The sequence below is a fragment of the Mangifera indica genome, unplaced genomic scaffold, assembly GCF_011075055.1.
Source record: "Mangifera indica cultivar Alphonso unplaced genomic scaffold, CATAS_Mindica_2.1 Un_0072, whole genome shotgun sequence".
NCBI lineage: Eukaryota > Viridiplantae > Streptophyta > Magnoliopsida > Sapindales > Anacardiaceae > Mangifera > Mangifera indica.
In genome coordinates this window covers 109,517-125,167 of record NW_025401164.1, presented here as the reverse complement: position 1 = coordinate 125,167, position 15,651 = coordinate 109,517, and the positions used below count along the sequence as shown (strand labels likewise).

Here is a 15,651-nt window from a genome sequence, read left to right as displayed (position 1 = left end):
ATTATCATGCACAGATATTTGGATAAAATTAAGACACCCAAAGCCATAAGTGGTAGAGAATGATGCACTTATTTAAATCAAACATTAAAGTGGCAGACCGAGATGATATTATTTGAACTGATGTTGAACTATCAACTAGGATCAAGTTTGAATTTAAGGCCACTTAAATTCAATTTAGATGATTTTAGAGATAATTTAAATTTAATTTGAATTTATTGAACTAATAAAAATAAAGATTCAAATTTAACTCTTGAGAAAAATTTAAAATTCGTATTCAATGCAATTTTATTTTTGTAATTAATAACAAATTTTAATAAAAATTTTATGATAAATAAATTTTAAAATGTTTAAAATTTTATAGATATAAATTTATTTTTACATTAAACTTTAAAAAGAGAATTAGTCTTTCGGACTTTTCTTTCAAAGAATCCCGGTTGGCTGGTTCGTGTGTGTGTATGTGTGTGTGTATGTATATATATATATATATATATATATATATATATATATATTGTCGTCAGAATGCACGTGTAGGATCTCCTGTCGCCATGTCAACAGTGAATTTGTAAAGAGTTTGTTGGGATAGCAAAATGCCAATTCATTTGCCGCCAACTGTTTTTGTAATATTCTGTGGCTCCACGTGTTTCTGACTTGGAAAGAAATCCATCCAATCATATTTTGTATAAATAAATTAATGAAAAAATTGTTTGTTGATAGCTGAGCTTCAGCTGAAAAAATATCGTGTCTGTACTGTCACTTTCACGTGGAAAGAAGCAGAATAACCTAACCCCCTGTGAAACAAGTAGAATAACCTGACAACTTATGGTTTGGAGTCAAAATAAGCTGCGGACACCTAACTTTATTATTATTATTATTATTATTAAGCCAAAGGGCTTATTGATGTATTTTCAAATTTTATCTTTAATTTTTTAAAAATTAAAATATTTATCAATTTTATTATAAATTTTATTATTTTAATTATAAATTATTTTTTTAAAATTATTTATAATATTTTTAAAAATAAAACTCAATAAAAATAAAATTTATACCAGTTAATAATAATTTTATTATTTATTAAATTAAAAAATTTAAATAACATTTTTAAAAATTAAATTTAAATATTTTAAACATAGTAATTTCTCTATTAAAATTATTTAAATATTTATAAATCAATTTTTATTATTTTTAAAAAATCCTAATTATTAATATTTTTTATTTATTATAATCATTTTTTACCAATATCAACACTAATTATCTTCTCTTTTGTAGTGATTTGAGCTGTCCTGAACAGCAATCTTTACTTGATTAGGTTGTTAATAACTTGATTGGGTAAAAGTTGTCATTGATGATCACTTGACAACTTGAAATCATTGAATAGATGAACATATAAGATAAAAGGAAAAAAAAAAAAAAAAGGGGGGGGGGGGGGGGGGGGGGGGGGGGGGGAAAAAAGAGGTTACACAAGGTATATTGTATATTAAGTTAGTAACTAATATTTTTTAATCAATAACTATAATATCTAATTTTGATTTATTGCAAATTATACCTATTACACTTCAATGATTTGAAACTTGCCTATGATTCTCCAGAAACTCAACAAATTTGTGTATGTATTGATCATGGAGTTGTTCATCTGCAAATAAAACCCTCAATTCATTGGTTTTTTTTCTGTAAATTTTTCCTCCTTCTTCAGCTATAACCAACCGCAATGTCTCCGCCACTGATTTTCTTGTGTACACTCCATCTTCCTCATTTCTCGGTATCTCTATGCCGACCTTCTTCTCTGTAAAAACTCTAGCAATCAATCCCTGGTCATTGGAAAAAGGTAACATAACCAGGGGCTGTCCATAATATAATGACTCTGTAACTGAGCTAAATCCACAATGAGTTAAAAATGCTCCTACCGATTCATGAGCTAATATCCTGAGTTGTGGAGCCCAACTCGTACACACCACTCCTCTACCCTTCACTCTTTCCTCAAACCCATCTGGAAGAACTACTGTATCATCCCGATTTCTTAGAGCCCAAAAGAAAGGTAAACCGGATAATTCCAAACCTAGAGCCAACTCAGTCAACTCAATTTGACTCAAATTTAATTCGCTTCCAAATGCTACATAAATCACAGTCTTTGGCTCGTGTTTCCCTAGCCAGTCATTAATGGTAAGCCAGTTGTTATCTTCAAGGGTGTCTCTGTTATCGTAAGCCGTAGGCGGCAACAGCCCTACAGGAAGAACTGGTTTACCATGAAGCTCTCCCAAGAGACTTATCCATTGCAATTCAATCTCCATGCAGCTTCTTACAGCTATCACATCACAGCCATCTATCACCGACCCCGCACGAACCATATCTGTAACTCCCGAATCGTTCATCTCATAAAGATCAAAAATTTTTTTTGCTTCGTGAAGTCGAAATGCAACGTTGGTTTTGAATGGTACCCATGGTGGAGGAACAGTGAAATCTTCCAGCTTAGTACGAGGATCCTTGCCGTTGATCATGGCCGATGATGATGAGCCACCGAAACAGAGTGACCAAGCCTGGAATATGCTAAAGAAGGCGCTCGAGATTCCAAGCTTGGCTGTTATTGGTGGCAACCAGGAAGCGATAAAGTCGTAAATAATCCAATCTGGCTTGAATTTTTGCAAAAATTCAGCCAAAGAATCTTGGAGTTTATCACAGGAAATTTTAAGATATGGGATTTTGTGAAATGGCAAATCATTGGTGGCCTCTGCGTCATGTGGAAGATTATCGTGATGGGGTAAAGTGAGGCTCACAAAATTCATCTGCGAAGATAAATTTGGAGGGACTTTAGGAAGGCGTTGGATGTTTCTGGGAGTTGACATGAAGGAGATCCTGTGACCTCTTTGAGCAATCCGTTTGGCTAGTTCAAAGTATGGAATCATGTGCCCAAAAGCTAGCCATGGAAACATAGCTATGTGAAGCTGTTTAGCATCCGCCATTGCTATCAAAATTCAAGGTGTTTTTCTGTTTAAAATCTTGAAACCATGCGCACTCTTCAACTCTGCTTCCTATATATACGGGGAATTGGTTTCCCTTGTAATCTGTGTATACATAAATATCATATATTATAAAATTTAAACAAATATACTACAATAGTAATATGTTTTTTCAAAATACTTTCTTTCTATATTTATGTAGCGATTTTCTCTTTTTCTCTGTAATTTTTTTTCTCTTCTTTCTCATCTTTTAAGTGATAAAAGAATCATATAGAACATACAATAACTGATTCAAAAGCAAAAAAAGAAAGAAAAAAACTGAAAAAAAAAAAATAAAAATGTTGACAAAATATGCCAACCCTTTTTATTATATTATATATAATTATAATATAACATAATATAATATAATATTATGTTAAAAAATTAGAAAAAAAAATTGGTTGGCGGACCTATGAAACCTTATTATGTAGATTTCAAATTTCAGAATAAGATTGATATTTAATTTAAAAAAACTGAAAAAAAATTAAAAAGAGTTGGCGTGTGACATTGACACTAACCCGTAATATATTAAAACAGACGTCAACTCTTTATAATATAATATAATATAATTTTATTTTAACATAATTATATTATATTATAAAGGGTCGGCTTTACGCTAACCCATAATATATTAAAACAAAACATCAACTCTTTATATTAACATAACTATATTATATTATAAAGGGTCAGTTTTACGCTAACCCATAATATATTAAAACAGAACATCAACTCTTTATAATATAATATAATTATATTATATTATAATTATATAATATTATATATAATTAATATATTATATTATAATTATAATATAATATAATAAAAAGGGTTGGCGTTTTTATTCCGTCAACCTTTTTAACTTTTTTTTTAATTTTTTTTAATTAAGAAGTTTTAATCTAAAATTTATTTCTTTTTTTAGTTTTTTCTTTTGTTTGAAGTATTTATTTTATCTTCTATATAATTCTTTTATCACTTAAAAGATGAAAAAAAAATAAAAAAATTATAAAAAAAATAAATTTTTTTTGTATAAATATAAAAAGAAAAGTATTTTAAAAAATTAAATTATTATTATGATATATTTATTTAAACTTTAAAATAAATTATATTTATATATATACAAATTATAAGGAGGATAAAAATTTCAATTTTCCTCTATAATTCCCTGGCTAATAGTGGATCCTCTTTTTGTCTCTTTGTAATCCACTTGCCCGCAGCGTGCCCATCATAATAATAAATAGGCCAAACGACTATTTCCCACCCAAGGTTTAGCGTTTTCTCAAATATCCCCCTTTAACTATGGAAACACCAAACATCCACCCATGGCCGGTTAGATTTAACCAAACCCTAATGCCTAAAAATTTTATCTCCTTTTGCCCCCCTAAACTTTAAAAAATAAAATTTTTCCCCAACCTAAGTTTTAAAAAATCACAATTTCACCCTAGGATTTGGTTTTGAAATCTTCGATGACCGTTCCGGCTCCGTTGCCGACTGTCTCTCCCTCCCGAAGCAGCCTCTCTTTCCGACGAATGCTTTCCTCCCATTTGGAGGCTCGATCGGTGTCTGGGGAGACGAAGAACTTTGTCTGGGGAGACGAAGAACTTCGTCTTCCCCGACGAAGTTCTTCGTCCCTCTTCCCGTTTCCGACGAAGTCCTTTTTAATTTTTTTTAATTTTATTTTTAATTAAGGAGTTTTAATCTAAAATTTATTTGTTTTTTTAGTTTTTTTGAAGCATTTATTTTACCTTCTATATAATTTTTTTATCACTTAAAAGATAAAAAAAAATTATAAATTTTTTTTTTATAAATATAAAAATAAAAATATTTTTAAAAAATAAATTATTATTATAATATATTTATTTAAACTTTAAAATAAATAATATTTTTATATATACATATTACAATGAAGATAAAAATTTCAATTTCCCTCTATATAATCCCCTGGCTAATAGTGGATCCTCTTTTTGTCTCTTTGTAATCCACTTGCCTGCAGCGTGCCCATCATAATAATAAATACGAACAATAATTGAGATTTTTTTCAGTTGTCCTTGTGACGTGAGTAAATTTTCTGCCGAAAAAAACGGTTTTTTTAACAACTCAATCAGAACCTCGTGTCCATCAATATTTGATAAAATCACATATTCTTATCCTTTAAAATTTAAAAGTTTAAATTTCTATTTATTAATAACTTCCGTCAATGATTTCCCTTAGATTAAAGGGTAGAATAGTCATTTGACTGTAAAAAATGCTTGGATTATGTTGATTTCAAGTGTTTCTTCCACCTTCAACAATGACTTCCTAAAATCGTTTCTCCTTCTTCAGCTTTTGAGCCTCACTAAAACTGCACTCACACTCTGGAACTCACTTCATTTCATGAAGACCTCATCCTTCCTTCTCATCTTTTTCCTCTCTCTTCTCCCAACGATCTCATTTCAAAATCACTCTTGTTCATTGTGCTTTAGAGTGGAAGAATTCTACTGTTCATGTAGGAGACTCCATCGGTAACTAGTTCTTTTTTTATATTTTGTTTTCTTTGTTTTCGCTGCCAACTTATATAACTTGCTTCCACTTTCCCCTTTTTTTCTCAGTTTGCAAACGCAATGATGTACGGAGTAGCTTTTAAACTGGAGAATGGCTGAAGAATTCTAGAAGAGAAGAGAAGAATTACAGAGAAATTCAAAAGAGAGAAGTCACGAGTTTTGCGCCAAAACTGTTCCATTTGAATTATTCCGGTTCCGGGTTTTTAAAGGATAGGAAACGACACCGTTCAACTATTTTATTTACAATTAAAAACCAACCCATGCGTCACCGTATTCACGTGAATTAACACAACACAATCAAAGGCACAACTTCATTCTTCTCTTTCCCGCTACCGCCATTACGAATTGTTCAGTCTACAGTGCAACACACAACCACAACCTCTATGTTTTCAAGAAGAAGGATGCCTTCAATCTTTGCAATTTCACTCCAGCCACTCTTCTCACTCCGCGCAAGTCCACCTCTTACACGATAATGACTCAGACAAGAGGTGAACATGGCCAGATCAAGAAAAAATCGGCAGATCAAGAACTTGCGTTTGATGAGCGATATTGGTAAAAAAAAAATTTTCGGGTTGTGGTTTCTTGTTGCGGTTAATACGGAAGGAATACGAAATTGGTGTTTTTGTGATTTCAGTAACTGGCGCCTTGCGTATTTAGATCATAGAGGATTTTAATGTTAAGTGAGACGTTTATTTTTATGGTTTTCTGTTAAAAATTTACAGTAACTACATTAAGCCACCAATCGCACAGGTTTACAAAAAGAAAGGCAAAGGAACCAACAGTAGATCACCAAAGAAAAACAAGTTGATTGCCTTAGTTACGGAGGACAGTAAGGTAGCTTCAGTTACAGACAAATTATTAAAGATAAGTTAGATGCTTCAAAAAAATATCTCGATTGCCAATTCAACCACTTTCATCTCTTCAGGGGATAAGTCATTGCCTAATTCACCCAAACTCGAATTTTCATCGTCTTGAGCTCCAGTGTCTGCATTAGTAAAAGCATCACCAGAGGCTTCGTTTGGATCTGAGAGGACCATGCTTAAGCTCTTTCGAAGAACATCCGTCATGGAAACAATCTGTGATCTGTTGCAATTTCAACAAGAATGGTTGGGGAAAAAGAATGTTGGAAGAAAAGAGAGAGAGGGGAGAGAAAGAAAATGAGAAAGAATGAGATCTTATGAAGTGAAGTGAGTTTCAGAGCGTGAGTGTAGTTTTAAGGAGGTTGAAAAACATAAAGAAGATGAAAAGTTTTGAGGGAACCAACGCTAAATGTGAAGCAGAAGAAATGCTTGGAATCAGTACAATCTACAATGCAAATATCTTTTTCCAGTCAAGTGACCATTCTACCCTTCAATTTAATAGAAATCATTAAAATAAGTTCCTGATAGGTGGGAATTTGGATTTTTGAATAATAGATGGTGGAATTATCATTTCTCCAAACCTTGGGGGTCCTTTGGGCGATCCAATTTTCCAAAATAGGCGGTGGGCACGACATCACCTTAACCAAAGTCTAGGCATGTAAACATGGCTCTGTGAAGCTAGCGTTGGAATCATGTGATAGATAACAGGGGCCCTACTTGTTCTCAGCATCCTGAATTATGGTATGCTGTGTCATCAACTTTCATTTTCAGTGCCTGTACATGAACACATTTACTTAGGTAATAATTGGGCAATTGATGTTTGTTTGTTTGTTTGTTTTTTCAAATTCAATCCAATAATGCCATTGATGGACCCCTTAACCTTTACAACCTTTTGAAATTTTAAACTTTATGTAAAATTTTGTGAACATTTAATAGTCCTTTTCTGATATTGCCTGTGGATTTTTACCCCTTTAATAGTTTCCATGTGCTTGGATTTCAAGATTTACTGCTTAATACAAACTTTTTTTTTTTTTTAAATGAAGAAACTCATTCGAAGTGTGATCATTATTTTTAAGATTAAATTAATCACATTAAATAAAATAAATCTTAGATTCAATGACTGATCGTATAATTACTTAATCAAATAAGTCAAAAGTTTGATTTTAATATATCAATACAAAAGATTTAAACATATATTTTTTTTATATATAGAATCTCTACTTTTATCACTCAAACTATTTTCGAAGTTTGTAATAAAAAAAATTATAAAAGTTGTCACTCAGATAAACACAATAACCAAAAGCGGATATTCTATTATCAAACAAACTAAACACTTAGTTGTTAAAATAAAATTACTTGAAACTAAAAATTAGTTGCAAAAAATTAACTTAAGTTATTTATTTCGCAACTAAAATAGTAATTGCCAAACAAATTTATTTATAACTAAAATTTTAATTGTCAAAATAATAATTTAGTTACCACCAAAATGGTGGAATTATTTTGTAATTAAACATGTAAGTATCAAAACAAAATTAATTACAATAAAAAAATTAAATAGTAAAAATTAATTTAAATTACATATTTTGCCACAAAAGTTATAGTTCTCAAAAAAATTTAATTACAACTAAAAACTTAGTTGCTGAAATAAAATTATTTGTAACTAAAACATTAGTCGCAAAATATTAATTTTAGTTATATATATTGTGAGTCAAGTTATAACTGTCAAACAAATTTATTCACAACTAAAATTTTAGTTGTCCAAATAGCAATTTAGTTACCAAATAAGTTTACCTCTATTTTGTAATCTAATTCTTAGTTGTCAAAACATTGAAAAAAATTAATTTTAGTAGCATTTTGTTTCTTTCCACCCAGAAAGCAAGGTTTGAATAAATGTAATTATTTTTTTAATAAAATTATGCGTGTATATTTTTAATATGTAATTTTAAAATAAAAATAATATATTATTATGTAATTAGATTATTTTAAATTAAAAATAAAATAAAACTCAAATATATGATTATATATTATTTATCTATCAAAATTATATATACTTATCTATATTAAAGCTCCCTCGAGATGCACAGCAATAACTTGCCGCAACTACTACTATGCAAAGTAAAAGGGTAAACCCTACCCTCATTCCAATGATGATTGAAAAAAGGCCAAAGGGCTATTTCCCCACCCAAGTTTAGTTACGTTTTCAAAATTATACTCATAGTTGAATAATTAATTTTCTTTTGTAATATTCTGTGGCTCCACTTGTTTCTGACTTGGAAAGAAATCCATCAATCATATTTTGTATAAATAAATTAATAAAAAAAACATGTTTGTTGATAGCTGAGCTGAGCTTCAAATTTTATTGATGTATTTTCAAATTTTATCTTTAATTTAATAAAAATTTAAATATTTATTTATTAATGATTAAAATTAATCAATTTTATTAATTTAATTATAAATCATTTTTTTAAAGAATTATTTATAATATTTTAAAAATAAAACTCAACAAAAAATAAAATTTATACAAGTAAATAATAATTTTATTATTTATTAAATTAAAAAATTTAAATAACATTTTTAAAAATTAAATCTAAATATTTTAAACATAGTAATTTCTCCATTAAAATTATTTAAATATTTATAAATCAATTTTTATTATTTTTTAAAAATCCTAATTATTAATATTTTTTATGTATAATTATCATATTTTCACTGTTGTCAACTCTAATTATCTTTTCTTTTGTTGTGATATGAGTTGTTTTGAATAATAATCTTTACTTGATTAAGTTGTTAATGACTTAATTGAGTAAAAGTTGCCATTGATGACAACTTAAAATCATTGAATGAACATATAAACTATAAGGAATATGAAGAAGACAGAAAGAAAAAAAAAAAAAAAAAGAGAAAAAGGAGGTTAGACAAGATATATTATTATTATATATTAAGTTAATAACTAATATATTTTTAAACAATAACAATAATATCTAATTTTGACTTATTGCAAATTATATCTATTACACTTCAATGATCTGAAACTTGCCTATGATTCTCCAGAAACTCAACAAATTTGTGTATATATTGATCATGGAGTTGTTCATCTGCAAATAAAACCCTCAATTCATTGGTTTTCTCTCTATAAATTTTTCCTTCTTCTTCAACTATAACCAACTTTAATGTTTTCGCCACTGATTTCCTCGTATACACTCCATCTTCCTCATTTCTCGGTATCTCTATGCCAACTTTCTTCTCTGTAAAAACTCTGGCAATCAATCCCTGGTCTATGGAGAAAGGCAACATAACGAGGGGATGTCCATAATATAATGATTCTGTGATTGAGCTAAATCCACAGTGAGTCAAAAAAGCTCCCACCGATTCATGAGCTAATATTTTAAGTTGAGGGGCCCAACTCGTCCACACCACTCCTCTACCCTTCACTCTTTCCTCAAACCCATCTGGAAGAACTACTGTGTCATCCCGATTCCTTAAAGCCCAAAAGAAAGGTAACCCGGATAATTCCAAACCCAGAGCCAACTCAGTCAACTCAGTTTGATTCAAATTTAACTCGCTTCCAAATGCTACATAAATCATAGTCTTTGGCTCCTGTTTTCTTAACCAGTCGTTAATGGTAAGCCAGTTGTTATCTTCAAGGGGGTCTCTACCGTCGTAAGCCGTAGGTGGCAACAACCCTACAGGTAGAACTGGTTTACCATGAAGCTCTCTCAGAAGATTTATCCACTGCGATTCAATCTCCATGCAGCTTCTTACAGCTATCACATCACAACCGTCTAGCACCGACCCCATACGAACCGCATCTGTAACTCCCGAATCGTTCATCTCATAATGATCAAAAATTTTTTTAGCTTCGTGAAGTCGAAATGCAACTGTGGTTTTGAATGGTACCCATGGGCCATGGTGGAGGAACAGTGAAATCTTCCGGCTTAGTACGAGGATCCTTGCCGTTGATCATGGCCGATGATGATGAGCCACCGAAACAGAGTGACCAAGCCTGGAATATGCTGAAGAAGGCGCTGGAGATTCCAAGCTTGGCTGTTATTGGTGGCAACCAGGAAGCGATAAAGTCGTAAATAATCCAATCTGGCTTGGATTTTTGCAAAAATTCAGCCAAAGAATCTTGGAGTTTATCACAGGCAATTTTAAGATATGGGATTTTGTGAAATGGCAAATCATTGGTGGCCTCTGCGTCATGTGGAAGATTATCGTGATGGGGTAAAGTGAGGCTCACAAAATTCATCTGCGAAGATAAATTTGGAGGGACTTTAGGAAGGCGTTGGATGTTTCTGGGAGTTGACATGAAGGAGATCCTGTGACCTCTTTGAGCAATCCGTTTGGCTAGTTCAAAGTATGGAATCATGTGCCCAAAAGCTAGCCATGGAAACATAGCTATGTGAAGCTGTTTAGCATCCGCCATTGCTATCAAAATTCAAGGTGTTTTTCTGTTTAGAATCTTGAATTGAAACTATGCTCAACCTTGAACTCCACTTCCCCTATATAATCCACTGGCTAATAGTGGATCCCCTTTTTGTCTCTTTGTAATCCACTTGCGTGCCCATGGTAATGATTAGGCCAAAGGACAATTTCCCAGTTTCCCCTATTAACTTTAAAACTATCATTCATCTACCAATAACCATTTAAATCTATTAATTTTGATAATAAAATCGTTATTTTATATTTAATATTAAAAATACACTTAAATATGATTTCATTTTCCTTCCTAAAAGTTTAAAAACTAATTTTTTTTTCCTAATTCAAGTTTGAAAAAATCACATTTCTCCCCTAGGGTTTAGTTTCAAAATTCGATCACCTTCTTCGACACCATCGTCGGCCTTCTCTCCCTCCCGATGGCTCCCCATCCTTCGACGTGTTGCCTCACCGCCACCCTAACCCCTTCAGCGTCTAAAAATATTGTGTGGGAAGACGATTCCTCTTTCCAGATGACATTTTTGGACGTTAGAGGGGTTGGGGTGGAGGTGAGGCAACTCGTTGGAGGATGGGGAGCCGTCAAGAGGGAGAGATGACTGGTGATGACATTGAAAAAGGTGATCAAATTTTGAAACTAAACCCTAGGGGGGAAATGTGATTTTTTCAATCTTGGCTTGGAGAAGAAAATATTAGTTTTTAAACTTTTAGGGGGGAAAATGAGATAAAATTTTTAAGGGTTAGAGTTTCGTTAATTTTAACCGATCATAGATGAATAAATAATATTTTCAAAGTTAATAGAGGAATTTTGAGAAATCAACATACCTTAGGGGGGAAATAGTCCTTTGGCTTAATGATAAATGCCAACGATAATTGACTTTTTTTTTATCACCTTTGTAACGTGTGTAAATTTTCTCCTGAATAAAAAATTCCTTTGAACAACTCAATCTTGACCTCGTGTCCACTAATATTTGATAAAATAAGATGGAATGAGATCTTATGAAGTGAAGTGAGTTTCAGAATGTGAGTGTAGTTTCATGGATGTTTAAAAAAATAAAGGTGGTGAAATGTTTTGAGGGAACCATCGCTCAGTGTGAAGCAGAAGAAATGCTTCGAATCAGTATACTGCAAGTATTATTTTTCCAGTCAAGTGACTATTCTACCCTTCAATTTAACAGAAATCTCTAAGGGGCCGTTTGATTCCAGTTTTTGAAGATTACCTTAGTAATCTATTTTTTATTCTTTTATTTGGTTTGTTAGTAATAAAAGATTATAGTAATCTTCTATTACTAATGCTGACTAGCAGGTAATATAGGTGATAATCTGATTACCACTTTAACATTAAGTATTTAAATATTACCAAGGTAATCTTGATTTTATTATGATTTTATTATAATTATATTATTATTTATTAATTTTTTAAGATAAAAATAAATTTATTTTTAATTAATATGATAAATAATATAAAAAATATTTAAAAATAATTATATTCAAGGGTATTTAAGTAAAATAATTTACTAGTAATATTTTATTACATTTAATCAAATACAATAATTATTTATACCTATCAAATTTTATCAAATATAATAATTATTTATACCCAGTAATCTTTTAAATAATTTATCTTCAAGATAATCTTTCTGATTTTGATAATTAAATATTATGAAACTAAACACCCCCTAATAAGTTTCTGATAGGTGGGAATTTGGATGTTTGAATCATGAAGGGTGGGACTTTATCAGTTCTCCAAACCTTGAGTCGGAATAGTGCTTCAGCCTATCCAAATTTCCAAAATAGGTGGTGGGCATTGGAATCATGTGACAAATAACAAGGGCCCTACATTTCAGGATCTTGAAATTATGCTTTATCATCAGCTTTCATTTTCTGCGTCTGTATATAAACACATTTGGTTAGGCAAAAATTGGGCCATTTATGTTTTTTTCTTTTTTTTGAAAATGTAATCCAATACTGCCATCGATGGACCCCATAACGTTTACAATCTTTTTAAATTTTAGACTTTATGTCAAATTTTGTGAACATTTAATTGTTATTTTCTTATATTGCCAGTGGATTTGTACCCCTTTAATTAGTTTCCGTGTGCTTGGATTTCAAGATTTACTGCTTAATACAAATTTTTTTGTTTTTTAAACGAGAAAACTCATTCGAGTCTGATGATTATTTTTGGAATTAAATTAACTACGTTAAAAATTATAAATCTTAAATTTAATAATTGAGTATATAACTACTAAGTGAGATAAATCAAAAGTTTAATTTTAATATATCACTATAAGAGATTTGAACACATACTCTTTTATATATAGAGTTTTTTCTTTTATCACTTAAATTATCCTTTAAATTTATAATTAAAAAAAATGTTGTAAAAGTTACCACCCAGATAAACATAATAATCAAAAGTGGATACTCTATCATCAAAGTAAATACTTAATTGCCAAAGCAAAATTACTTATAACTAAAAATTAATTGTAAAAAATTAACTTAAGTTAATATATTTTGCACAAAAATAGTAATTGTCAAACAAATTTATTTATAACTAAAATTTTAAATGTCCAAATAATAATTTAGTTACCACCAAAATGGTAGAATTATTTTACAATTAAACACTTAATTTTCAAAACAAAATTAATTACAATAAAATAATTAAATATGAAATATCAATTTAAACTACATATTTCACCACAAAAGTTGTAGTTCCCAAAAAAATTTATTTACAAGGAAACATTTAGTTGTTAAAATGAAATTACTTGTAACTAAAAAATTAGTCACAAAATATTAATTTTAGTTATATATTTTGTGACTGAAGTTATAGCTGTCAAACAAATTTTGGTTGTGCAAATAGCAATTTAGTTACCAAATAAGTTGACCTCTATTTTGTAATCAAATTCTTAGTTGTCAAAACATTGCAAAAAATTAATTTTAGTATCATTTTGTTTCTTTCCACCAAGAAAGCAAGGTTTGAATAAATGTAATTATTTTTTAAATAAAAGTATACGTATATATTTTTAATATATAATTTTAAAACATAAATGATATATCATTATGTGATTAAATTATTTTAAATTAAAAATAAAATAACATTCAAATATATGATTATATATTATCTATATATCAAAATTATATATACTTATCTACGTTAAAGCTCCCTGCACAACAATAACTTGCCACAACTACTACTATGCAAAGTAAAAGGGTAAACCCTACCCTCATTACAATGATGATTTAAAAAAGGCCAAACAACTATTTCCCACCCAACGTATGCTGCAATGTCAAGTTTCCACCATTTAACTATAGAAACATCAAACACCCACTCATGACCGATTAAATTTAACGAAACCCTAACCCCTAAAAATTCAATCTCATTTTTCCCCCTAAAAGTTTAAAAACTAACATTTTTTACCTAAGCTAAGTTTGAAAAGATCGCATTTCCCCCCCTAGAGTTTAGTTTCCAAACCCTTTCACTTTCTTCGGCGCCATCGCCGGCCGTCTCCCCCTCCCAACGGTTTCTCTTCCACCGACGGCCCCCTCAACTCCACCCCAACCCATCCGGCATAGAGAGACGTCATTTGGGAAGAGAAATTGTCTTCCCAAACGATGAAGACGAGATCGATCGATCTCGTCTTCGTCGTCTGGGAAGACTATCATCTTCCTAGATGAAGACGACTCGTCTTCCCAGAGGATGACGAGTCGTTTCGTCTTCGTCTAGGAAGACGATCGTCTTTGTTTGGGAAGACGATCGTCTTCTTAGACTACGACGACTCGGAAGACGAAGAACTTCGTCTTTCCCAATGAAGTTCTTCGTCTTCCATGGCTTCTCCGACGTCGATCGGATGTCCAAATGAGAGGAAAGAGATCATTGAAAAAAGAGGATGCTTCGGGAGAGAGACGTCGTCGGCAATGGAGCCGGAGATGTCATCAGAGATTTCAAAATGAAACCCTAGGGTGAAACTACAATTTTTTAAAACTTAGGCTAGGAAAAAATTTTAGTTTTTAAAGTTTAGGGGGGCAAAAGTAGATTCTATTTTAGTTTATTTTTAATATTATATAGAAAATGACAATTTTACTCTTATCACCGTTAATTTTAACTGCTCATGGGTGGGTGTTTGATGTTTTCATAGTTAAAGGGTGAAAACTTGAAATTGCAGCATACCTTGGGTGCTTTCAAAATGAAACCCTAGGGTGAAACTACAATTTTTTAAAAGTTAGGCTAGGGAAAAATTTTAGTTTTTAAAGTTTAGGGGGGCAAAAGTAGATTCTATTTTAGTTTATTTTTAATATTATATAGAAAATGACAATTTTACTCTTATCACCGTTAATTTTAACTGCTCATGGGTAGGTGTTTGGTGTTTTCATAGTTAAAGGGTGGAAACTTGAAATTGCAGCATACCTTGGGTGGGAAATAGTCGTTTGGCCTTAAAAAAAGGCTAAAAATACTATTTCTCACCAAAGTTTAGTTGCATTTTCAAAGTCACACTCATAGGATTTAAGAAATCAAAAATCTCACTCATAAGCCAATTGTCGTTAGAATTTTCTGTTAAAAGCAGGGGTAAAATCATCATTTTATTAATAATATTTAAAAATTTAAAAATCATTTATTTTCCCTCAAAGTTTTAAATCAAACAACTTTACTGTTACCTAAAGTTTTCTAACTTTGAAAAGTCACATTCTCCCTCCTCCCCCAACAATTTTTCCTTCACCTCTTTGGTCACCATTTCTGGCGTTGATGACCTCCCTCTCTCCACCTTAAACCACTGGCCGACTTACGGAAAGCAATCAACAATTGATCTCTTCATCAGAGACAAAGAGATCTCCAGA

General features: G+C 30.9%; 1 protein-coding gene and 1 pseudogene across 2 annotated transcripts; both read right to left on the bottom strand.

Annotated features, from left to right (window-relative positions):
* Positions 1 to 1,453: 1,453 nt before the first annotated feature.
* On the bottom strand, positions 1,454 to 3,027 carry LOC123207339 (putative UDP-rhamnose:rhamnosyltransferase 1). 2 transcript variants are annotated; one of them, XM_044624714.1, is made up of 2 exons: positions 1,902 to 3,027; positions 1,454 to 1,805 (listed from the first exon to the last, which is right to left on the bottom strand). In XM_044624714.1, exons 1-2 carry the CDS (start codon positions 2,952 to 2,954, stop codon positions 1,554 to 1,556), a joined length of 1,305 nt encoding a protein of 434 aa, XP_044480649.1. In that variant the 5' UTR covers positions 2,955 to 3,027; the 3' UTR covers positions 1,454 to 1,553. The 2 variants fall into 2 exon arrangements, with proteins under 2 accessions (XP_044480649.1, XP_044480648.1); XM_044624713.1 differs by having other exon boundaries at positions 1,454 to 3,025.
* Positions 3,028 to 9,298: 6,271 nt separating this feature from the next.
* On the bottom strand, positions 9,299 to 10,877 carry LOC123207338 (annotated as a pseudogene).
* Positions 10,878 to 15,651: the final 4,774 nt, after the last annotated feature.